Below are 23074 nucleotides of genomic sequence, written 5' to 3'. Positions count from 1 at the left end.
AAACAAAATCCGCCATACCTTACACGCCGTTGTCCCGAGGCCCGATTTTGCTCTCGCCCTTTGCCCTTGCGTTCTTGAACTTTTGTTGGTGATCATCCTTGCTTGCCCTTGAAATGACCCCGTCCCCCTTCGATGCTGACCACACCCGAGACCGTTGGCGGCTCCGGCATGTCTAGCATCGGAAATACTGATACAGCAAAGACAACGCATCGATGAGTGAAAATGACCAAACCCGCTTGCACTTTTCGCATGTGGTTCCTCCCTGAGGTGGTTCTAGCCTCCCATGTTGGTGAATGGTAGCTCCCCCCCGCTGTGGAAGGCCCTCCCCGTATGACCCTATTGACCGACCCGCGCAAAATGCTTGGCGGGTAGGCCCGGAGAAAAAAAAGAAAAAAAGAAGTTGTCGTCATCAAAGTCGTGTCGGGCGTGATCGAAGCGACGACTAATCGCTATCGATTTGTGAAATTGAATGCGAAAAAAACAAAGCCACCCGGACCGTTTAGTCGGAGCGCTTGCGCTTCTTCTTGCTATCTTCTTCCGACGAGAGCTCGCTGGCACTTCCGGGAATCTCGGCTGCACACTGGAAGAGGACCTTACCGAGCGTGTGGTAGTCCTCGGGGTGGCCCATCATGCTGTGGTCAAACGGGTGAACACCCGACTCGTCAAGTTCCATGACGATGGCGCCGCTGCCGTGGGTTCTGGCGTGCTGGGACAGGTTGTCGCTGCGGGAAAACTTCTTACCGCACTCGTGGCACTCGAAGGGCTTCTCGCCCGTGTGGAGCGAGCGGTAGTGACGCTTGAGGTGCTCCTGGCGGCGGAAACGGCGGTTGCAGAGCTCGCATACAAACGTCTTGGAAGGGTCCTCGGTGAGGGACTGCTTGCGCCCGCGGCGGTTGACGGGAGCGGGATGAGGGGCAGACGGGGTCTCGGAATCGGACGAGCTGTTGGCCTCAGAGGCAGGAGCTTGGCTGTTGGATCGCTGCTCGCTACTGGTAGCCTGACAAGACCCGGCGGTGGAGTTCATGCTGGGCGTAGAGTTGCGGGTCTCCTGCTTAACCACCTTGCGACGCTTGTTCTGATGGCAGTCGTTGTCGTTGCAGCTGGATGAGGGGCTAGGCAAGCAAGCCGGCGCGGAAATCTCAGCCTCGTCGAAGTTGAACTCCTCACCGATGAAGCTCGCGTGGCCAAGCGAGACGACGCTAGAGCCGGTGCAGGCACGGGGGCGGCCCACCTCGGCAGAGTTGGCGTCACCGAGGTTGACCAGGCCGTTGACGAAGTCGTCCTCGGACTCCAAGTCAGACAAATCCTCAAAAGCGGGAAGCCCGTGAGGAATGGCAGGGTTGAAGTCAAAGGTCTGGTTTGAGGGGGCCGATGTAGGAGCCTTGGCAGAGACTTCACCCCTGAGCTCGTCACCGAGGGTGAAGGCTGAGAACTCGGGGGCCAGGGTGGGGTTGGATGTGTTGGGCACAGCAGCGACGGTCAGGTTGCGCGGGTCGCAAAAGTCAAGATCCTGTTCGGAGGCGACCGACCTGGCGTACGGCGAAGGTGAGGGAGAAAGCGAAGGGCAAGATGCTGTGGAAAGCAGGTCGCTAGTGTTGGTGCTAAGCGAGGAAACCTTGGTTGCTTGGTTTTGGAGATAAACTGCCAAATTGAGTTAGCGTCTCGTTAATAAAAAAAAAACCAATCCCCAATGACTGCCCCGCCACGCTTTCCTTGCAACCACCACCCACCCAGGCCACCGGGCATGGGATCCAAGACCGCCCAGCCTTTGCAGCACGCGGCAGAGCATGGTTCAGGCTTTTTCCAAATCTTGGAGATGAATGCGTTTCTGCACGGATGGAAAATCACACGTTTCGATTTGCTTGCGACTTACCAGGTGTCATGGGGGGCGATCCACAGCTGTTCCAGTCAATGGCGAGATTCTCGGGGACCTCCAGCGTCTCCTTGAATCCGTCAAGACCGTCAAAGCCGTCCAACCCGGAGAACATGGGGTTCATCGGCGTGTGGATGATTTCGCAGCTGTTGTTGGGACTGCTGATGGCACTACCGCAGGCCGACAAGGGCGGTGTCGAGGGAAAGTAGAGGTTCTCGTCACCAATCTCCGTCTCGAGCATGATCGCAGGCTTTTGGGTCAAGGGCTGGGGCGAGGCCATCGGCGTCATGCTTGTGGGTGCTGGTCCGTTGCTGTACAGCGTGGGGCCCATGGGCTGAGAGCAGGACGAGTTAGGCCGCGAGTAGATGGGTGTGGAAGGCAGAGTCGGGACCATGGGGTACATGGCCATGTGCTGGTGCATGTTGGGCTGCTGGGAGAAGTGGCCGCGGTGCCTCGAGGTATCGGGCTTTTGTTCGGGGCGGTAGTAGAGGAAGGGAGCTTGCCCCATTGCCTGAGCCGTCATCATGGCTGCGTCCATTGTGATACGTCTGTTCCCTCGGTCAGTTCCTTGGTTCTCCCGATTGCAGGCTGCGGCTTCGTCAGAAACGCACCGGACAAGGTTGTCGTGTTGAGCTGTGCTGTTAGTCGGCGGATTGTTCGAGTCCGTCTCTTACTGATTAGTCGTAGGATGGTGGTGTTGCGTTTATTGTTGTACACTTTGTGTGTAAAGTTCTTTCGAACCGGATCGCGGGCGGTTGGCCTAATGACGGTGGGTTTCGGTTTCCTGGATGTGAAGGATAGGACGACAGGCCGTTGGCGGACAATGGCAGTCTGTGTATGTTGAGTGACTCGATGAGTGAGAGCGTGGGTTGTCTTAGTTGTACATGGAACTCGTCCCGAGTGTTCTTCTAAATCTTAACAGCTGGCGTCGAGATTGTATGAAGGTGTGATAGAAGAACCGGCTTGGTGTTTGAATTACGGGCTCGAGAGTGGTTGGATATGGTTGTGTGTTTAAAGGAAGGACGGGATGATTCGAGCAGGTCGAATTGTTTCCCAAAGGTCGAGGTCACAAAAGAAGGAAGAACCGAGTGGTCATAAGAAGAAAAGATCACAGCGCACAGTAGATGTCGATCATGAAGTAGCGAGAGCGAAATGAATGTGGGTGGTGAAGGGGGATAAGTAGAGAAAAGAATCCAAGATCAACCGACTAGCCCCAAGGTAAAAGTTGTCGATAGGGACCCCATGGTACGTGACACTGAGTACCACGCCAAAGTGGCAGACCCGACCCAGACCAGACCACACCAGACCCTAGCGCACCTTGGGAGACGGACCCTCGTCCCTCGTTCTCGTCCCCTCCTCTCTTCTCTTCCCTCTCCACGCAGACATGTCTCACCCACACAAGTCGACCGGGGCCAGGGGGTATGGAAGTACGTATCTGTGGATCGCGGTACTTGGGTACATGATCGACTAGGGTAGCTGGACAGTACGTACCGTGTCCCTCGTCGGATGGTACGTACCTCTTCCTCTCTGGTCGCTGGGATGTTCTGTTCCTGGCGGGTGGGTTCGGAGGGGATGGAAGTGTGAGTGGGACATCCACACACACACATACACACACACACACACACACGCGTTGGAATACGGATGGATGGGATAGGATGGGCCACAGCGACAACGGCGGTGACGGACCAGGAACAGGAACAGCAGGGCAGACGAGACGAAACGGTGCGAAGTTCCGATCCCTGCTACTGGGCGGAGCTCAGGAGCTACGGAGATGCCTCTGCACGCCTGTCTCTGCGCTGATTCTGTTTCTGCTCTGCTCGGCTCCTCTGGCTCTGAGGACAAGCGGAAACAACATGAGGATGGCTGAAGTTGCCCACCGTACCGAACGTTGAGTGGTTTGAGTGGTAAGGTATGTGAATACGTATGTGGTGGTGCGTGGGTGTGGGTGGGCTGGGAAGAGAGGAAGGCGCAGCCACCAGGTCTGTTCTAAATCTGGACGGGCAAAACGCAGGTACGGGCCAGAGGATACGGTGGGTGGGTGTACGATACATACGGTACCGTTCCCTCTCATGCTCGGAGAAGCGGGCGGCAAAACGGGAAAACAGACGAGAGACGGCACCAAGCCCTGATGTACCACAGTCCGAAGAGTACATGACAGCTCGCCGGTCTCTGTGTGTGTCAATGTACTTACGCCTTTGCCCTCGTCCGCCCAAAAGGCCATCATCATCATCTGCTTTACGCCACATGGTTGGAGGCCTTCCCAAGCCCCCAGAAACTTGTCTGGCGTGCAGTTTACGACGGTATTGACCAGTCACGTAACTGGGCTGCCCGAATGCCTGGCAACCCGACAGACCAACAGACGCACATACACGACATCCTGCATGACTGCGCCAGTCTCGACACCGCGAGACCATCGCGTTTTAGATGGAGCCAGCCATGTCTTCTCCAGGAAGAAAATAGTCGAACCTTAGCAGATGCTGGTCATGGTACCGTGGCCAGCGTCTGCCTTTCAGGCATCCACGGCAACAGAGCCAGTGCAAGTAGAAGGCGTTGACGGCGGCCATGAACGGGCGTCGCGTCACTGCTCGGACATGAGCACGGAGCGGCGCCATTCACACAACTATTGCACATCATCGGCTATCATGGTACGTAGTGCTGATGACATTTTCCTCGCAATTACGGATAATCTATGCATGCTAAGCAGTAGTGGCACTTTACCAAAGTTTGGCCGTCCGAAGAGAGAAATCAATGATGAGTACATGGTCTAAGTAGGTACTGATTGAGCCCAAGTACAACGGAACTCTGTTTCTGTCCCTGTGATTCCAAGCGTCTTCGGTTGGGAAGTAGGACCTCTCGGGCTGCCACCAACAGGCGTCCCGCACGACATGAGACCTGTCCGATAGGCCTTGGTAGATCAGTGAGCAGCGAATGCTTCAAAGGTAACTCCGACCAGCTGCATTAACCCGAGGCACTCAGCCACTGATAGGCCAGGACATCGATGTATAAGTGGATATAGTGTACGCCGATAAGAAAAGCTGTCGTCCACAACTAGCACAAATGGCTGCCTCGGTTGGCACTCGCCATCTCAGCCCAGCCTGGCGCGCGTCCGACCACATTCTTTCAACACCGTCATTCGCTGGACCGGCTCTGTGTCGACAGTCACACATGCAGACACACACACTTATGCTGCCGCCAGTCGTATCGCTCGCTGTGCTCGCACACCAGCAAACCTTGGCCGCGGCGGCGCGGATGCAAGGCACCAAACCAGCGAATACCAGATGGCGTTGCGCCGCCAGTTGATGATCACTTGGGCAGAGTTGTAGTTGCAGCAGCGGCAACAGTCACTGTGACTGTGTCAGCGACGCACAGTATCGGCGGCAGTCGAAGAAAGGGCTGGCCTGTCTGCATTGAGAGCGAGCCGCCAACTGCCTGCCGCTCGTCTCCTTGGCCACGGTGACTCCGGAGCCACAGCAAGTTTCGCCCTCGTGGGCGCATTTGTAACCCATAGTCATGCTTCGGAGCGGCTGAGCTGAGCCGTGCCTGTTTGATTCCTCAGTCAAACGAGCAGAACAGGCCCGAAGGGCTCAAAACGCGGAGCATCGCGGCAGGTGATGGGCTACCCGATCAGCATTGACGTCGGTGGCCAGGGTTGGCGGCGGGTCGTCTTCATGCCAGAGCCGCAGGGACGGACGAAGCTCGTCGAATTCCATCAAATTGAGGAAACAGTGGGTTTTGACAATCCCAGCTTTGGAGAAGCCGTGTGTGGCTCGTCCATCTAATGTCGTCAGGCACATAATGGCTGCGATATAGCAACATCAGCCTTCTAAGAATAATAGCCCGAAACTCTCAGAAATGGTTGTTCATCCGAGTGTTGGATAAATTGTCCAGAGGGCCCTGGCGGAGGCTACACGCCCGCCCACTGGTCCCCGTTATGCGCCGTGTCTCTCCCCTCGGAGGCCACCGTTTCTTCCGCAGGCCCTTGGATTCCTCGGGTAAGAGCCGACGCCAACGGCATGCGAGGGGCTGCACAGTATACGAGCCACTTGTGTCCCCCGTCCATAGCACAACCCAATTCCTTGGAAGCGGCGAACATGTGAGCATGCTCGAATAATGTTCATGCAGACTGGCGTCGTATCCAGGGCGCCAACGAGGCCTCGGTGATCCAGCTGTGCAAGCCCTCACTGTCCGGTGGGTAGGGTAGTTGTGCAGGAACACGAAACACACAAAGGATGTGCGATGGGGATAGAATTGGGCCATTCAGAGGGCTGGAGTGGCGCATCTTTGGTGTAACCCCGCTCCTACAAGCACCATGGGGCAACGACAACCTCTGGCAGCGAGGTGCCATTGCACCACTTAGCGTCCATCGAGGGCGACTCGGCATCTTAGTGGTCAGCTCGAAGGTCTATCACACGCTCTCTGTCGCCAGTCAACGACCCCGCGTCGCGCTTTGGGCTTTTGGGTGTTGTCCATGGCATCTTGTTGGCCCGCGATGATGCAGCCGCCACTAACTAGCACCTTTTTTTTTTTTTTTTTTTTGCGAGAAGGAGGGGGCGCGCGCTTCTGTCTGGCCTTGACATCACACTGGCTTTGGCGGGATATACTGACGGACCCGGGTCCTTCTCCATTCTTTCACGCGTCCGTATGCCGAGTCGAGCCGGGGCGAAGGAGCGCTGTATTGGTGACATCGTCACCCGGGCGTTGCCTCGCCCCACCCTGCGCGAGTCGAGTCGAGTCGAGTCGAGTCGATTCGAGTGCTCCTGATAGATCTGGTGACAGGAATATCGACTGGACATCCCGGTTGGCCCAAGGGCTTGGTGACGACCAGGCATGAACCTTGACACCACTGGGACTGTGGCCGCGTTGGCGGGAGCCACTCGGGATGCCGGCGCATTGACATTGTACACTATAGAGAAGGCAGGCGTCCAGGGACGTGATGGTCGGAACTAAACAAGCCTCGTAAGTGGCCCGCGGCCCGCAGCTGAAGATCATGGAGGGAGCAAGGCGAACATCGAAATGATGGTGAAGCAGACCAACGAAGCCAGCGGGATTGAAGCCGATATTGACATTGGCACGGGCGGCGGGTGGAAAAGTGACATCCGATCTGAGGTCCAAGCCATTCAATCCCGTATTGGCCGTGGGCAACCTGCGACAGCACAAATTGAGGTTAGTTTGGGAAGAGACGGACGAGTTTGTCGCCACCGCGAAGAGGTCCATGCAGCGAGCATTCAAGGCAAGGCGAGCCAAGACTCGCCGTGCGCGCCGTAAACAGATTACGAAGTGACTGACGAGGGATGAAGGCTTCTTCTAGAGCCGAATTGGAGCGGCCGGGTAGACCGGCAGTGCAATCAATGTAGGGAACCGTTGGCTGATTGGCTCTGTAAGTAGTGGTATGGATGGGACGAACGGGCGGAGGGCAGCATGCCTCTTCGGATAAGATGGAAGTCGTTGGTTGCGTGTAAGTTAACTCGGGGAGCATTTGGGTCTGCTGCTACTGGGTCCCCACCCCCAAGGTGTAGCATGTGTTTGCTTTCGACTCACAGACTGACTCTGTGGGCAGTGGGCACCAGGCAGGCGGCCAAGGATGTGTACGGAGTAGTGTGGCTCTGCACATGCAGGTGCAGATGCAGGTGCGATGCAAATGTAGGTAGGTAGGAAGGTACCGTAGGTAGGAAGGTAGGTTAGGTAGATAGTGTACCTGCAGGCAAGGCAGGTGCAGGTGCAGCTCGACCAAGATAGGAAGGAGCGGCTTGACGGCAAAAGGCAGGCACGGACGAATCCATCAACTTCTGCTTTCTCTTGCCTTTGATGGTAGGTCTTGCTTGTTGCGTAACCTTGCCCACGACTCTCTCTCTCTCTCCGTTTTGGGAGGGCGACGCGAATGTCGGGTGCGGGGATGGTAAGAAAGCGACGACGGGTGCCGCACCGGGTGTGGAGGAGGGTCGTTGCTTGGTCTTACTGCCGCCGCGTCATACCTGCCGTTGAATTGATCCCTCGCGGCAAAAAGAAAACTCCTGTGGGCTGTCATGCTGCAGGTAGCGTCGTGGATGCAGCAAGCAGCTGCTTCCCTTCCCGATCCTCTCGGTGGTGCGGCCCATCATCCATCGTTTCGTAGTGCTATTCCAAGGGCCTTCCTTCCTTTTCCTTGGTCGAGCCTCCCGAATCCGCATCTGCTGCGGCTGGTAATGCCATCAAGTGGGGGACACTCGTTGAGCAACTCCCGAGGTGACTTTCCCTCTTTGGCGTACCCCGCTCAAGGATGGAATATTGACGACCTAGCTTATATCCGCACTCAGGAAACAGCACGTCGACGTCCTCTGCGCAGCCCATCCGGCTGGCCATCCGCCATTCATCCCATCACTTCCTGCTCGTACATCGAACGAACATGCTTCGGACCAGGCGGACAGGACGCATGAACTGCATCCGCCTAGCCTTACGTACGGTATGTACGCGGCTTGTTTCTGCATAAGACACTTACACTTTGCTCCGAGCATGACGCGCCGTCTTACACGTACGGTGGTATGTTCCAGGGCCTGCTTGGAACACACCCTTGCCCTTCTTCTCGGTTTTCTGTCCCATGGACCCGGTGACTCGACTTTGACCACCTGTATCGTCGCCGCTTCCAGATTTTCACCGAGAAAATTATTCCTAGCCTTTTCCTTTCTCCCTGCCGTACCTTACAGGAAACGCAATGCAAGGAACGCTGTCAGGTACCCGGCGTCTGCACTTTTGCCCCTCATTTTCCCTTTCGCTCCCTTGCAACACCCCGCTTCATCGTCACCGCTCTCTCTCTCTCTCTCTCCCTCTCTCACACACATGGTCGCCCAAACGGCCGGACGGCCAGGCATCCTAGAAGCCCTCCATCAACTGTTACCCGCACATCCTGGTTGGGTTGGTCTGGACGGGAATTCCACACCTTATCGATACTCAACCACCCTTGGCATTTTGCTACGTGACTCGACAGGTGTCGCTCATCTGTCAGGGCGGGCGCCAATATCAACCGTCATCAAGCTGATGCTCACAGGGACAGCATCTCGAGAACACAATTACGCTACTCAGGCTACCCAGCCATACCTGAACAGTGCTTAGGAAACTCTCAGCACTAGCTAACAACCCTTGATCGCTGCTCGCCTATGGATATGCCACACTTTATCTTACACTTCCGAACCCACGGGGGTTCGGGGTCAACTCCACGCCAGTCTTGTTGAATCACAGATCCCATCGGTCTGGCCCCTACAATCCGGGATGCTAAACGCAACCGGCGAGGGCGCGAATTGCGTCTGCACCATCATCCATCGGCCGTCCACCGGCTTAATCGGTCATTACGCAAACTCTACACACCAGCAACAGGTCGTCGGTTCTCCACCGACCAGGATAATGTCGCCCCGGCTCGCGATCCAACAGCCTTTATGGAACACAATCGGGGAACTGATGGCCGTCAGCGCCCATTCTAGCATCAGCGCCAATGCCAACGCCAACGCCAACGCCCATGACAACGGACCAACAGCCAACGAGCCAACGCAAGAACCAACATGATAACCCAGCATAGGGGGAGCAAACATTCTCGGTTTAGTTAACTTGTATCCGTTGGAATCAGAAGTGATCGGCTACTGGGGGGAGGCGCTGCGCCGCTCCAGGTCCCGCTCAGTATTAGATGAAACGCAGTGATAATCGCAACGGCTGGCTCATCGCCTAGGCTTTTCTTTCACAACGGTCCTGTTCTGTGTCACTACCTAGGGTCTGTTGAGCCGTCTGTAAGGTACCCGCGTTTCTTTGTTCACAATTCCAGACGGTCCAGCCAGGACTGGCAAGGCATTTGCTTGGCTTTTGCCAGCTTGCAATCATTCCATTGACTGGAAAGGGCAAGGTGTGGTACGGGCTTCAGCTGGGACTTCCTGTTCACCCATCGGTCGCGACACTACTCGCAAGTAATCATCTCAAGCCTCAACCCACTTTCCACCCCATCGACCAGGAACACCAAATTTCGGAACCAACACTCTTTACGACAAACTTTTTGTGCTTGGCTGCATTACTCTAGCCAGGCTCCTTCACTACGACACCGTTCACAATCGCTCGACGGCACAGAACATCACTCACTAATTGTCTTACTCAGCTTCCGGCCCTCTAGCTGAGACGCTGGCGGCCTGCATAAACTGCACCAATGGACTTTCGGTATCGGTTGTGCATTAGCCTCTCTGTTTATCTCGTCCAGTTGGAACCGACTGACGGATGGGCAAAAGACGCACGTACACTGACTGGGTCAAACAGCTGCGCCGCCGAAACAGCACAAAGCGTGCACAACCTGGCTCGAACCCGCAGCTTGCACCACTGACGAGGAGGGAAGGACTCAAGTTGACTTGAGTCTGTCTGACATTAGCATGCTGTCATTGTGGCAGTGGATAGCCCGGGTGATTTCCATGCAGCCATACATTGGGCCCAAGTCCTTCTGAGAGTGGAGACATTGCACATTCTCAGTAGCTCTTCCGGTGCGTGTCGGCGTGAGAGCGGGCTGTGCTGAGCATTATGTTGCACAACTCGTATGCACTACCGGCCGTAGGCTTCCCAATGGGGCAACTTATCGTGATCCGTCTCGCTGACGCTGATCGTAGTTCTCGGAGGGCTGGGAGGGCTGGGAGAGCTCCGGTCAGTTTGGACTGGGATCCTATGCCCCGTCGAATCCCTGAAGATTGACCAATCGCCAATTTGCCTCCGTTCATGCGACCATGCATCCGTGCCAGGGACTTCCACTCAACCGTTGCCTCTCGTCCTGGGCCTACCGCTAGATGCCCACCCAGAGCTTGGGGTACTGTAGTACTCCGTACAGTCGGTGTCATGATAGGGACTGTAATGTACGGATAGTGGGAAGTACACTACTCCCGGTCCCGGAGTTGAGCACCCACAGCTCGGTGTACCTTGCATACCGACTGCAGCATCGAGATACTGTACACGTACGTCGCGTTTCCAAAAAAGTACCCCATGCAGGAACAGACCAACGGTTGCAACCGTATGCAGGTACACTATCCGTAGATTTTCCGCAATTCGCCAAGGCTTCCTCGTCTTCCTCTGTCTCCAATGCAGCACACGCGCGCTTTTCGCTTTCGGCCAGCCTCAGCAGCTCTTTGAATAGAATATATCGCACTGCATGCTTCTTGCAGCTTGGCTAGCTGGACCAAACGACCATGTCGGAATGTTCCCAGCCATCGAATGGTGAGCATCACCGCCGATGGTCTAAAATGCCTCGCAACAAGTACGGAGTGTACTACATAGTATGTATGTACACTGCGAGAACGAGGTGTCCTCGGTCAAACCAAGGGTGGTGGTGGAGACTCGCTATAGCATACTAGGCTTCGCGGAACCGGCAACTCAAAGCTTGGGGACTTCCTAAAGCCTAACCAAGAAAAGCGGCTCGTGGGTTGTGGGTTTGCCAGCCGAATAGGATCACAGCTCATGCGGCCGACATGGGATGGCATGGAGAACGATTGCCCGCTAATGACCTTTTCGGTCTTGAATTTGACTAAAAGCGACGGGGTCGGGGGTCTTACCACATGCTGGTCGACCTTTTCAAGACCAGACCAGCAGAGCAGGCAAGGCCTGTCATGCGACCGGGGCCCCAGGCTGGCCGACCAGGTGCTGGCTGCTCATGTACTTAGTACACTACTACATGGCTTCTCGGCGGAAGCCGCAAAGAAGAGCCAAGTGCCTGGCTCGTGAATCCTCTCGTCACCGTTGGAGTGGTTGTGCCGTTCCTGGCTGACGGATTAGGAGCAGCAAACAGGTGACATGATCCAACACACCGGAACGCCTTAAGCCCAAAACAGCACGGTTCTTGCGACGGCCCCCGGCCTGTTGAGTGGGTGCATGTTCAGACTCTTCCATGTACGGACATGCGAAGTTACAAATAGTGTACGAATGTCTCGAGCAGTTGCCCCCCAGGTTGAGAGCAGGACTGTGGGCGTCCTGGCCGATACTTGCCTTGATGGGCGTCGTCGACACGTCAACCCATATCGTGAGGGGGGGGGAGGGGGGTTAACGACCACTTAGTATAGCATATCGCCAGCCGACCATTATCATCACTAGGAGCCTCCGATCGCCGCAGTTAGTCAAATCCCCCCCCCCACAAAGAGCTATTAAAAGCCGCACAGATGGCGCAATATCGACGTTTAAGGAAGGAAGCTTGGGAGCTCAACTCGCTGGCTTACCAAGGAGGCCCTAGCGATCTGGTGTTTGATGCTCATGAAGTTCCCCAATTGTACCCGCGAGCCCTCTAGTCCCTCCGGGAAGTTCCCTTCTCCAAGACTCCAACTCGCCTCCGACGACTTGGGAACCTGGTTAGCGGCTATGGTACGTTGGACGGCCCGGGTAGGAAGCCGTGGGGTCCCGGCCCAGCCAGTAAACCCCCCTGGGCTGTGTGACGGCGACCAGGACCGAAAACGGGTGAAGCTCCGTCGCTGCTGCCCCGGATTTCTTTCAGGCAAATCCAGCAAAGGTCTGCCACAAATTACCATCCATCGCTTGTCTCTGCCACAAGGGTCCTCGCCGTAACCGGGCATGAGTCTGGAAGATCATCAAAGGAACCTTTAACGGGCCCGAGGTATTCTGGATGGAGCCTGGGGCCGCCATTTAGCCGGGTCCGATCATCCTTGACTACCCAATATACGGACAGTCGAACTGATTTCTCGCTATCGCCAATCAGTCTCGAGGAAACGGCACGAAAGACAGCTTCTGCGGGGCTAGCGGTCCGGTCACGGATTAACCGCTGCATTTCACTTGGCGTGGAAATCATCCAGAGTGTCAATTGAACCCGAAGGGTTTGCCATATACTGCGTTTGTCTGGTGTTTAGTGCCTAGCCTGTCGACCATCAGCGAAGCATGAAAAGCAAACATTGAGCATTGCCAACGTCTTCTAGGCGGGCTAGGTTGGGGCAGCTCTTGCATTCGGGGAACCCCGACGCTCGATAGCTCGGGACCTTGTCAGGCGATTCTTTCTTACCGAAATACATAGACATCGAGCTGGACCACGAAGACCCGGCAGCCCGAGCGAACAATACCCAGAGAGATGCCTCGTCTATCTCTATCCGTTCCGTTCCGCTGTCCTCTTCAATCCCACCGTGGGTACACGGTGTTACAGAGCAGAAAGAACTATCGGCTCGGCTAATGCCCTCGCTAGATGGCGAAGAACCCACACGCTTATGAGAAGTCGGTCGGTCAATATTGGTAGCTATCATTCTGAGGCTTCTCGGTGGGGTGTCCCACATGCCTTGCCAGGGTTACCTCGTCATACCGGTTAGAGCAAGGACTTCCTCCGCAGCGGCCAATGGGCATTCCCGCGGCCGTTAGCTCGGGGGACTGACCTTCCAGAAGGTTTCAGAGCCTGTAAGCTCCGACGCCTGGGCTCCGTCACAAAGCAGCCAGCATAGCCTTGGGTACGGGCGACTTCTTGTTTCGGGCATCAGGTGCTAGCTATCATGACACATCTGCCTTGCGTGGACTTTTGCAAACAACGGGAAACGTGATGGAGTTGGCGCAAAGCGAAGGGGGAGGCATCCCAGCACGGGATAGAGCAATGGGCTGGCTGTCCATGGATCCTTCCATTGTTCTAGAAGGAATGGATCCGCCACTCAAGTGTCAGAAGACCCCAAAGGCGAAGGCACCGGGTCATATCGTCTGGCAGGCCTATATGATAATCGACAGGAAGCGGTAGTCAAGCCGAAATCCTGTCGCCGCCAGCGTGTTCGAGGACGTTTCAAGGGAACATCGACGGGGTCACACGGATGCATCTCGACGGTCGCAACACGGGCCATCGCTCGGCACAAACTTACGTTTCTGTCCATCGGGCCATTCCCCAAATCAACGTCTTGATCTCGACAAGGAAAACCTCTACTAGATGGTTTCTTTATTTATTTATTTCTCTCTCTCTCTCTCTCTCTCTCTCTCTCTCTCTCTCTTTTACCTCCCTACTGCAACTCCGTCATTCGCTCTTGTCATATGGTAACTCGGTGCGGTGGAGCTGTGAGTGGCACGTTGCTTCGTGGATGGTTTGAGATGCCCATGAATCTGACAAGGCGGGACTCGAAGACGGTCAAGATAGAAGCAACGGGGGGTGCACACCAAGCAGGCAGTATGGGCCCCAACAGGCCTCACGTCCGTCCCGCAGACGGCTCGCCAGCTAGTGGTAGCCAAGCATGATAGGCTCCAATATTTGAGCCAGCCTGGAAAGGTTCCCATCGTCCGCGATGTCCACGAACGGGAGATAATTTCATTTCCCTTGCCTCTTCACTGCCGGCGTTCCTTAACCCTTCTAGAAGTGATTGCCGTGGGGAACGGGAAATTGGAGCGTCACAGATCCCAACTCATTCTTTGTCGTCGGAGCGGTTCATGGTATCAGGATCGTCCGACTATCTCGTCGCACCCAGGCAAGAACCCCATACGTGTGTCGAGGCGAAAGCAACTGGCGGGGCCTCAGTCAATGCTAGCTAGCGCATTCGGTTGTCCAACTAAACTGGTGACGCCCCCCCCCCCCCCCCCCCCGCGCGCGGTTACTGGTCGATAGACCCTAAGCTTGGTACCGCCGTGAAGAGCTCATCATTCGGCTCGGGTTTGTAGGAATGGATACGGGAAGACGACCGACAATCAATGCGTCGACACGCCCACCTGAATGAACAGCGCCATGCAGACAATATTTCGAGGGGAACCTGTTGGCAATAGTTCATTCGGGTGCCGGACAATTTGGGGGGGGCGGGGGGGGCCTGCAGCCCTGGATGACAAGAGCTTGTAAAGAAAACGTTCAATATCGCCAACATTCGCCTAGCGGGTGCGCCGAAAACCGACGCTTTTCGGGGAAGGAAGAGAGCATACCCAATCCGCCCACGATTTCGAAAACAGCCTGACTGCGCCGTTAATCTGCGGCGAGATGGTTTGCCTGAAACATGCAGTCTGGTACCTCGAGTTGGGAGGTGGGGGGGGGGGTAACCAAAATTCAACCACGAATGCATCATGCGCAGTATCGCAGTGCAGGAAACACAGTGGATAGATATTATGTTTCTGGAGGGCCGGCTAAGCCCATAAGGATGCAAAAACAGCGTTGACAAACATGCAGTGGGAGCGATTGTGCACTCATGCAGATGCAAGGTAACCACGCCCACCACCACCATCATCACCATCATCACCAACCACAAATGTAGCCTATGCGGTTGATAAAAGAAAACGGCGTGTTTCTGAATCTCGACAGTGTGGATGGGTGGATTCCCCTCTCGACCTCTGAAATACTGCTTGTCAACATATTCGCAGAAAACGAGAAAGTGACAGGTCAAGTCAAGGCTCAAGCGTAAAGCAGCGGCAGCGGCAGCAGCAGCAGCAGCAGCAGAGCTTGCGTCCAAGCAAACTATTCTTTCCCCCCTGTCCTTCTTCTCCCATAACGCCTCTCCTAGCAAACCGGCTGCCTCTCCGGGCGTCCGGGGTTTGTCGGGTGTCTCTAGCCGGGGCTTAGGGCGGGCTTGTACGAACTGTGGATTACATATGCATAGCAGTACCAGCTAACAACGAGATGCAGGTCGCAGGACTCTGGCAGACATGGCTCTCCCGCCGGTCTGAGTGGCTAAACCAGAAGGACGTTTCCTCCCCGCCCCGCTTGATGCGTATGGTCGCCACAAGCTGGTGACGATCGTGGCCTTGGTAAGGATGACCAAGAGAATCACGTACAGCGGCGTGCTGATTCACACCATGCACTGTGAGCGGGCGGGTACGGCGCTAGTTCAGCACTACTCGAGGCAGATCCTCCATCGCCAGGTGCCGTGTACTACTAGGCTCGACAACTCAGGACTCAGGGTCGAAACCGCGAGCACATTACCCCACCAGAGCCCCCCGTTCGGACCCAGCAACGATACGCTGCTTCATGACTTATTCCCCGAGAGTGCCATATTTCAGAAAGACGGTTCCATGAACCATGAACCCGACCACGTTGATTGTTCTGCGTGCCTAAGTAACACTGGGAGGGGGGGGGGGGGGGGGGGGCAGTGGCAGCCAGTGCGTACAGGTACTTGGGCTGCTAGCTGGGTGCCCTGCAATGGCATGTTCCTGGGTCAAAATTGGGATCTTCGGTGTCTAGTTGAAGATCTGGACGGGGCTCTGCCATCTTGGGATGGAGGTCGCCTTCATGCGGAAGAGACATAACGCCGGCATCGCAACGCTACCGATCCACCTGCCAGATGGAGAAGATGGACAGAAGGGAAGAGAGAGAGAGAGAGCATCATCGGTCACGTCTATTATCGAACCGGCGCTCACCGCCGGCCCGCCTACCAATCCCGCCGATCCTGACCGGTGAGGCTGCACATGGAGTCGGTTTCCCTCCCGCCCGGATTGCTCGCCTACCGGTTGATCTCACGTAGGGGTTCACATGCACACAGGGCGCCGGCACACTGGCATGAGTAGAGAGCGCTGGGCCCCTATGATGGCATCGCCTGTTAGAAACCGCTCTTTTTGGCATGCCTAGTGGCAGCAAATATTGCTTCTGCAAAAGCTACGGCCTCCGACAGCACACAAACAAAACGTCTGCCGCGCCACGCCACGCCACGCCACCACCACCACCACCGTCCAGGCGTCCGTCCCTCCGCGTCGTGCCGCCCTGAGGGGAACAACCAACCATCGGCGCCTTCCTGGGCCGCGTCCTGCCTCTCTCGAGGAGCAGGTGGGGAGGAGGTCCATGCCACCACCAGTGGGAGAGGTTTTTCCACCATCGTTGCTTTTCTCGCCTAGAGCCAATGTCTCGCAGCAGCTATGACCTGCTTGTCTGTTTGTCTCTCGAGAACGGGGCGAGAACGGGGCGAGAAAGGGCCATAGGGTGACAGATGACAAGCCGAGGCCAGCTGTGTCTGTCTGGACGGCTGCCGAGCCTGACTGATTCGACGAACGTCCGTGACACTTACCGGAACAGTGATGGGACGACACACGACACTGACAAGCTAGGGTATCCTCAAGTTGGCGGGAGGGTGTGAAGAGGGGGAGAGGAGGACCGACCGTGGCATTGCGCGGTTTAACTGCTGCTGCGTCTGTTCGCGTGGCCTAATGCACCTCCACCAAGCTGGCGTTGCAATCAGTCGGTCCATGGTGACTCGGGCCCCAATGCGATGTCGCATTGCAGATTGGGGCCATGGACGGCGGCGATGCACAGGACCCCAGCATGATGCGGTGATTCGAACTACCGCGATGCCTCTACGACCCCACGCCGTCGAGGGGATGCTCGAGTGCGCTTCCCCGGGAGCCGGCGCCTGCCAGGCGACTTAGCGATGATTTGTCCGCCTCGAAGAGAACCTCGGCTCGTCCGGATCTGTCGTAGGGCAAGGAGGGCACTCCCGCCTTAGTCCGTCTGGGCCATCGGGTCCGGCGTTGGAGTGCGACACGCCGCGAGGAAGAAGGTGCCTCCGGAGCGTCACTCGAGGCGATTTCTCACGACTCCGCCCCCCCCCCCCCCCCCCCCCTTCACAGCAGCCCGAAAGGCATCCCATCGTGGTCTAAATGCTCTAGACCGGAGCGCGGCGGGCGCTTTTCCGTCTTGCTAGCGGGATAGGATGGTCCGTCTGCGAGTCAGCCACACAAGATACTCGATGGGGAAGATGAAGGTGAAGCCTTATTTCGCGTCTATCCCAGCCTCCGCCGTCTGTCGTATCTCGGTGTATCGACACGCTAACATCGTGTAGAGACGCAGGAGATCTTGGTTCGGAACCGCACCGGTTCTTTGTTGCTGGTCGGTGGCTGATCTCGCGCCGTTGCGAAATCATAAGCGTCAGGGCGGGCCTCTATTTTTCTCCCCCCCCCCCCCCCCCCTTTTTTTTTTATGCTTTCTTCCTTTTCAAGCTTGTACCTTTCCCCCCCCCCCTTGGCTTCGGGCGGCTTCCCATTCCCTATCGATTTGGGGTGGGAGGCATAGTGGCGTCTCTGAACAAAGAAAACCGTTGAGAGGGGGGCCTCGAGATGGCGCCGCATGGTTTCAGGCGGGCTCGAGAGGGTGAGGGTTTCCCCTTGCCCTTCGAAGGCGTAGTCTGCTCTCGAGGCTTTGAGCCTTTGGGCGGCGTCGAACCGGGAACGGTCTCTTTTGGCGATCGTCAGGGGCAACGAGCGTTTCTTCCTTACCTGATGCATGTGCGCCCGCGTCGCGAGCGTCGCGTTGTCGGGCGCGTCGCGGACGGGGGGGGGGGGGGGGGGGTCGCGGTCGCGCGGGCTGGACGCGATCCTTTGGTGGAATTCCAAGCTGCTGATGGACTTGCCGTAGACGCGGTAGCATCTTGGCTCGCCTTAGGGGGTTGGGCCGGCAAGACAGGTTTGGGAGGGCCGTGGTGGGTGTTGTGCTTTGAAGAGGACTCTGGACTTTGAGCTCCGGCGCCATCTCGCCTCTCTTCTGTGCCTTGCGGACCGGCTGGTGCGAGAAGAGGCGACCTCTTGCGTCTAGGCAAACGACGTTCCCCCGCCAGCTGGCCAATCCCCCGTCTTGGGCTGTGCAGGTTGGAGGGGGGATGGGACGAGTCTCTCGGAGTTGAGCACTGCTGTCTACATACCATGTTCTGAGAGAGCGTCGGCTGAAGGCCGCCGGTTGCGGAGTCGTCGAGTCTGGTACGGGCACTCATTCCGCCAGGGTATTTTGGTATAGACGACGATTGTCAACTGCTTAGTCCAATATATTATGTCATGCGTTCCTATGCGCGTCTCTCGAGTGGAAACCGGTAACATGAGACTCAAATCAGTCACTCTAGGGACATGGCTAGGTCCATTATGCAGCTTTGAGATGTAGGTCACCGCGCGGCCCTCCTCGGATTCCGTAGAGCCCGCACAAAACTTGCAGGACTCGCAAGAAGTCAGACTCCCTATGTTCTGGGCCGAGGCTGTTGCATCCTTTGTCTGACGATGCTGGGAAGCAACTCAGCCTAGGTCCTGGCGTTAAGCAGTCTAGATACTTTGTTCATTTACAGGCTATTCAGGAGGAGAAAACGGATTGCGAAAAGAAGTAATGGAAGTTGTCCAGCCATCGCCCGACGGGGGAGAGGTGGACATACATGATACGCTGGGATGAGAGACACGACTCGCTTGTAAGACTCAAGGAGCGGGCAGGCCAAGTGCAGCGGCGCCCTTCTGAATATGCCTCCTCGCCCTGGACCAGCCTCCAACCTCTCCTTCGAGTAGACCGATTCCAGACTCGGCCTTTCTTACATCGACGACTGTACTGGAGAGGTAATTTTTCGGTGATAGCCAATCGTATGCCACAATTCTCGGCAATATTGAAGCCATCTTGGGTATCATTATAAGGACACTGCTTGAAGCCGATGAGAACTTTACCGCTGTCAAGGCGCTATCCGCCGGTATCATCCGGCTTCGTGGCCCCGTTTTGAGGTTTATCTCGCAGGCTCTTCGACATTACGGCCTGGAGCAGCTCGTACGTTTGAGCAGAACACCAAGCTATGGATTGTCAAATGCGCGAACCCACCGACTCCATCAGCAAAAGGCGCGCACAGAGAATACCAGCGGCAGCTCAGGTCCATCAGTCATTCCGCGGACTGAGGGCAAAGCCATTTCAGCCGGATAGCCACAGGCTTCGTTCGAAAGCATCTTGACAGCTTCTTTTCTCACGCCGCCAACGGTCACAAGCAAGACCTCGGTCCGGAATGCTGCCGGGATGAAGCACGTGGCCCCGCGTCAGCGCTGCCGTAGAGAAGCCTCCAACACCGTTCATCATGTCCTCGCCGTTCCAGATGCTCGTCTTCTTCCATTTGCGGTTCATGGCATGGGTCACGCATTAGACGGCTACTTTGTCACAGCCAGAGACGCCTCCACGAATCCAACCTCCATCATAATGTTTGTGAGCGGGGCGATTCCGAAAAAGGGGTGTCCGGATTTGTCGGATGTCTTTTGAGGCGGTTTGTATTATTCGATCAGATCGAAATCCGTTCTAAGAGTTGCGTCATCAGAGGTCGGGCACAAGTCAACCTCCTGCAACTCGACCGACCCGCCAGGCTCGAGGTTGCTGCACATTGACTCAGATCAGCACCCTCCCTCTTGTGATAGCAGTAGTGTGTCACGACTGGTTCCCCGACAAGGACTAATGAGGGGATGTGATGGGGCCAAGATTACTCGTAGCACTTGCGTAGGGTTTTTTACCGGTTGCTTGGGCCGGACGAGAGGATTCGGCTGTGGATGTACTGGAAAGGGAGCGAGTATGTCCATAGATCTTCGGCGTCATCGACTTCGAATCTGACATTCGGGAGGGCACTGAAATCGTGTGGTCAGTGTCAAATACGTGACAGCAGTTTCTAGCCCAAGGCAGATAATGGAGGGGACGAGAGCATACGTACTAAGCGGGAAGAGTTGGGAGAGAATAATAGCGAGGACCTGTATCACGATACGAACCAGTATTTATACAGGCATCCTTTGCCAGTATCGCTACGTATCGCGCATCCTCGAGTGGACGGGGCAAAGCTCACCTCAGATTGAGGATGTTCATCTCCAAGGTCGAGAGCTCAGATACCAGTGCCGGTCCCTGCATTGAGGACGCGGCCAACCTTGGCCCCTTTCTGGCACGGCGGGGCCATGCCGAGCTTGTTGTTGATGAGAAGCCACAGGGTGTGTTCCAAGTCTAGATGTCCTTCCAGTTCGCAGTCAACGGTGGGCCCAGACCTGGATGGACGATAGCTAATCTCTCCAGCTCCCTTTTGTCGTTCGAAATGAGATATGTCTCGGGATGGCTAGAATACCTTTCGAGCATAACACACCGAAATGTACTGCCGTCCTAATACTGATGGTAGTTTCTGCCGGTCTCCCGGCGATACTCAAAAATGGAGTCACGGAGGCTCGTACTCGACGAAGCAACACTCTACAAGCAAAATCGAACAAGTTGGTGATTTCTCGGAATCTACTACATAGAAATGGCAGCGGTCTTCCGTCGAAGGACTTGTACTGATCTCTCCGGCCAATGATTGCTCCTCGGACAAAGGTTCCAGGACCTCCGGCTGCAGGTGTGGTCAGAGATATCATGCGGGAGCTCAAGACACAGCAGACTTATATTCATGTACTTCCGGGTCGACGTCAATCACGACTTAGCAGCTGTAACAAGACTTGTTGTGCGCCTCTGGTTGTCGCTGGAGCGTACAATCTACATGTGTCAATAGCGATCCAGGGCAATCCCCTCTTCTCAGCCGGCTGGGGGTGGACGGGAGAACCAACGGGCGGCCATGCATACCGCGGACGTTGGCCCGGCCCGGCTTGGCTATTTCACCTCTCCTGTATACAAGGGTATGATAGGCGGTGTGTCATGGGGTGAATGCACGTCCGTTCGTATTGAATGGGTCAATTGTGCCGCCAGGCGCGAACGTACGGAGGAACCCGAGGTAGTTGATTGGTGTTGCTCTATACCACTCGAGGGGGGGCTACCTCTTTGCAGTCAAAGATATAGACCTAAGAGAATTCCGGGACAGTAATAGGGCGTAGATATCACGCAGTCCGGAAGGTACTTGTATCCATATCAATGACCTGCGGACCAAGTCAGTCAGATTCCGCACCAACTGCAACCCAAGAACGACTCCGCGTTGGACGCGTACGAGTGAGATAAGACAGAAGGACCCCGCCTCAGTCTAGGGTCTTCGCTTGAATCTTCCATGGCCCAGGGACAGTCGAGATCCATATTGTAATTTCAACAACTCGGTCGGCCTTGGCCTCTTCGTTTCATGACGGAGTAATGCTGAGTGTATAGTGGTGAATGTATAGTCTAGAGACACAAGGCACATCTCAGGCCGTGAATACGATAGCTGTGTTGGAAAACAGAGACCTCTCCAGTCGGTGTTCGAGATCGTGTTCGGGCAGAGACCAGCTTGATGAAACAAAGCATCTAGCACGAAGTGGTGGACGAGAGAACGATCCTAAGAACCCAGCACTGGGCTTACGTTGTCACTCTCGACTTCAAACCGAACATCATGGCGCTGAATATCATCGGTAGAGCGCCGATTTTAAGAATTTCGGTACATGTGTCTCATATTGCGGAGGAAAACTTGCCTGCTTACCCGATGTGAGTATATCTGGTTTGTCTCCTCTGGCCTCATTGAGCGTGGTATATCAAGACGGCGAGGAACCAGGATGATACTTTGACCCTTATTTCTTCACTCAATAAAATGGGGGTTTTATATAAGTTAGCCGGCTCAATTGATCAAGTGGTGGAGCAACCGGACTTGGAAAATGCAATAATGAAGTAATCGAAGCCCCTCTATTTTGAAATCGGCACTCCCGCATGAGCGCTTGTCTGTTTGCAAGATGAACCAACTGACCACTAAGCAAAGACTTTATCTCAACGGAAAAGTGACGGCCGGAGCGATAGATATGGTATCGAACGTGTTTGAACACCGACAATGGTATCCTCTTGTTCGAACTTGCACCCCTCTGCCCAGAGTCGGATTGCCTTGCGCTGGCGTTGCAGGCCACGGTAGTGATTTCCATGCCACAGGCGCCAAGGTGAGAACAACATGAAGACACGAGGGCGCTGTCAATCGTACCTCATTGTTCAGCGGACGCGGAAATCTCAACTCGATCATGATGAGAGGACAGTAGCAGGGCCAGGTGTCTGCAAGGAAAAGACGCGATCTGTGAAAACCACAACCGCTCTCTGGATGAAAGGAAAGGAAACATTGCGCCAAAAATGGCCACGTCTCGAGTGGCCAAAGTCATCGTTGTTTCAAAAAGTACCCTCACTCTGCCCTTTCATGGAGCGATGACTGCAGCTTCCTCTGCTGGGTTTCCATCGGCAGAGCAGTTGGCGCGTGCCCCGATCATGACGTGTTGTGGGCCTCGCCAGCCATTCAAGTTTGAGCTGCCATCTTCGCATTGAGATCACTCTCTACTAGTACTCGACACATACCGAGACGTTCATATAACAATGGTAGAGCTTATGGTCATGGATCCGTGGGTGGCCTGGACCATCGAGCTTAGGGGAAATGCCCCTGCGTGCGTGTTGCTGTGAAGCACCGTAGCTAGCGACGTCAGTATTGTCCTTGGTTCGACGAGAAGTCTGTCGAGTACCGGGTTCTGTGATGGCAGGCAGGAAGTCTGGATAGGGGTCGTCACTTCCATACTACTCATGACCGATAACGCTGGGGGGAATCACGGAGGCAGGAGCGAATGAAGCGGACGGTGACCCGCGCGTAACACGATAGAAGACAAGCAGTTGTGCGCTGAAGT

General features: G+C 55.7%; 5 protein-coding genes across 5 annotated transcripts; 2 read left to right on the top strand and 3 right to left on the bottom strand.

Moving 5' to 3' along the window:
- Window positions 1–499: 499 nt before the first annotated feature.
- Window positions 500–2411, bottom strand: LY79DRAFT_503598 (uncharacterized protein; the record flags this gene model as incomplete). Its single annotated transcript, XM_060553415.1, has 2 exons — window positions 500–1641; window positions 1874–2411. The coding sequence occupies 2 exons, from the start codon at window positions 2409–2411 to the stop codon at window positions 500–502; spliced, it is 1680 nt and encodes a 559-aa protein (XP_060420900.1).
- A 4475-nt stretch (window positions 2412–6886) lies between these two features.
- LY79DRAFT_574718 (uncharacterized protein) lies at window positions 6887–8471 on the top strand (the record flags this gene model as incomplete). Its single annotated transcript, XM_060559626.1, has 4 exons — window positions 6887–7036; window positions 7986–8095; window positions 8167–8312; window positions 8401–8471. 4 exons carry the CDS (start codon window positions 6887–6889, stop codon window positions 8469–8471), a joined length of 477 nt encoding a protein of 158 aa, XP_060420899.1.
- An 8334-nt stretch (window positions 8472–16805) lies between these two features.
- Window positions 16806–17343, top strand: LY79DRAFT_533454 (uncharacterized protein). Its single transcript, XM_060556363.1, has 2 exons — window positions 16806–16827; window positions 16883–17343. Exon 2 carries the CDS (start codon window positions 16931–16933, stop codon window positions 17147–17149), a length of 219 nt encoding a protein of 72 aa, XP_060420898.1. The 5' UTR covers window positions 16806–16827; window positions 16883–16930; the 3' UTR covers window positions 17150–17343.
- A 341-nt stretch (window positions 17344–17684) lies between these two features.
- Window positions 17685–18572, bottom strand: LY79DRAFT_17878 (uncharacterized protein). The gene has a single exon (XM_060551284.1). The coding sequence runs from the start codon at window positions 18484–18486 to the stop codon at window positions 17992–17994; it is 495 nt and encodes a 164-aa protein (XP_060420897.1). The 5' UTR covers window positions 18487–18572; the 3' UTR covers window positions 17685–17991.
- Window positions 18573–19348: 776 nt separating this feature from the next.
- Window positions 19349–19634, bottom strand: LY79DRAFT_664693 (uncharacterized protein; the record flags this gene model as incomplete). Its single annotated transcript, XM_060562940.1, has 2 exons — window positions 19349–19410; window positions 19484–19634. The coding sequence occupies 2 exons, from the start codon at window positions 19632–19634 to the stop codon at window positions 19349–19351; spliced, it is 213 nt and encodes a 70-aa protein (XP_060420896.1).
- Window positions 19635–23074: the final 3440 nt, after the last annotated feature.

The sequence above is a fragment of the Colletotrichum navitas genome, assembly GCF_030913465.1.
Source record: "Colletotrichum navitas strain CBS 125086 chromosome Unknown LY79scaffold_1, whole genome shotgun sequence".
NCBI lineage: Eukaryota > Fungi > Ascomycota > Sordariomycetes > Glomerellales > Glomerellaceae > Colletotrichum > Colletotrichum navitas.
Note: the sequence above shows the minus strand (reverse complement) of the source record. Positions and strands in the feature narration are given on the sequence as shown.

Bases quoted from the DNA above. Each gene is read 5' to 3' on its own strand.
- LY79DRAFT_17878 (XM_060551284.1), bottom strand. From the start codon at position 18,486: ATGAGTGCCCGTACCAGACTCGACGACTCCGCAACCGGCGGCCTTCAG.
- LY79DRAFT_533454 (XM_060556363.1), top strand. From the start codon at position 16,931: ATGCACCTCCACCAAGCTGGCGTTGCAATCAGTCGGTCCATGGTGACT.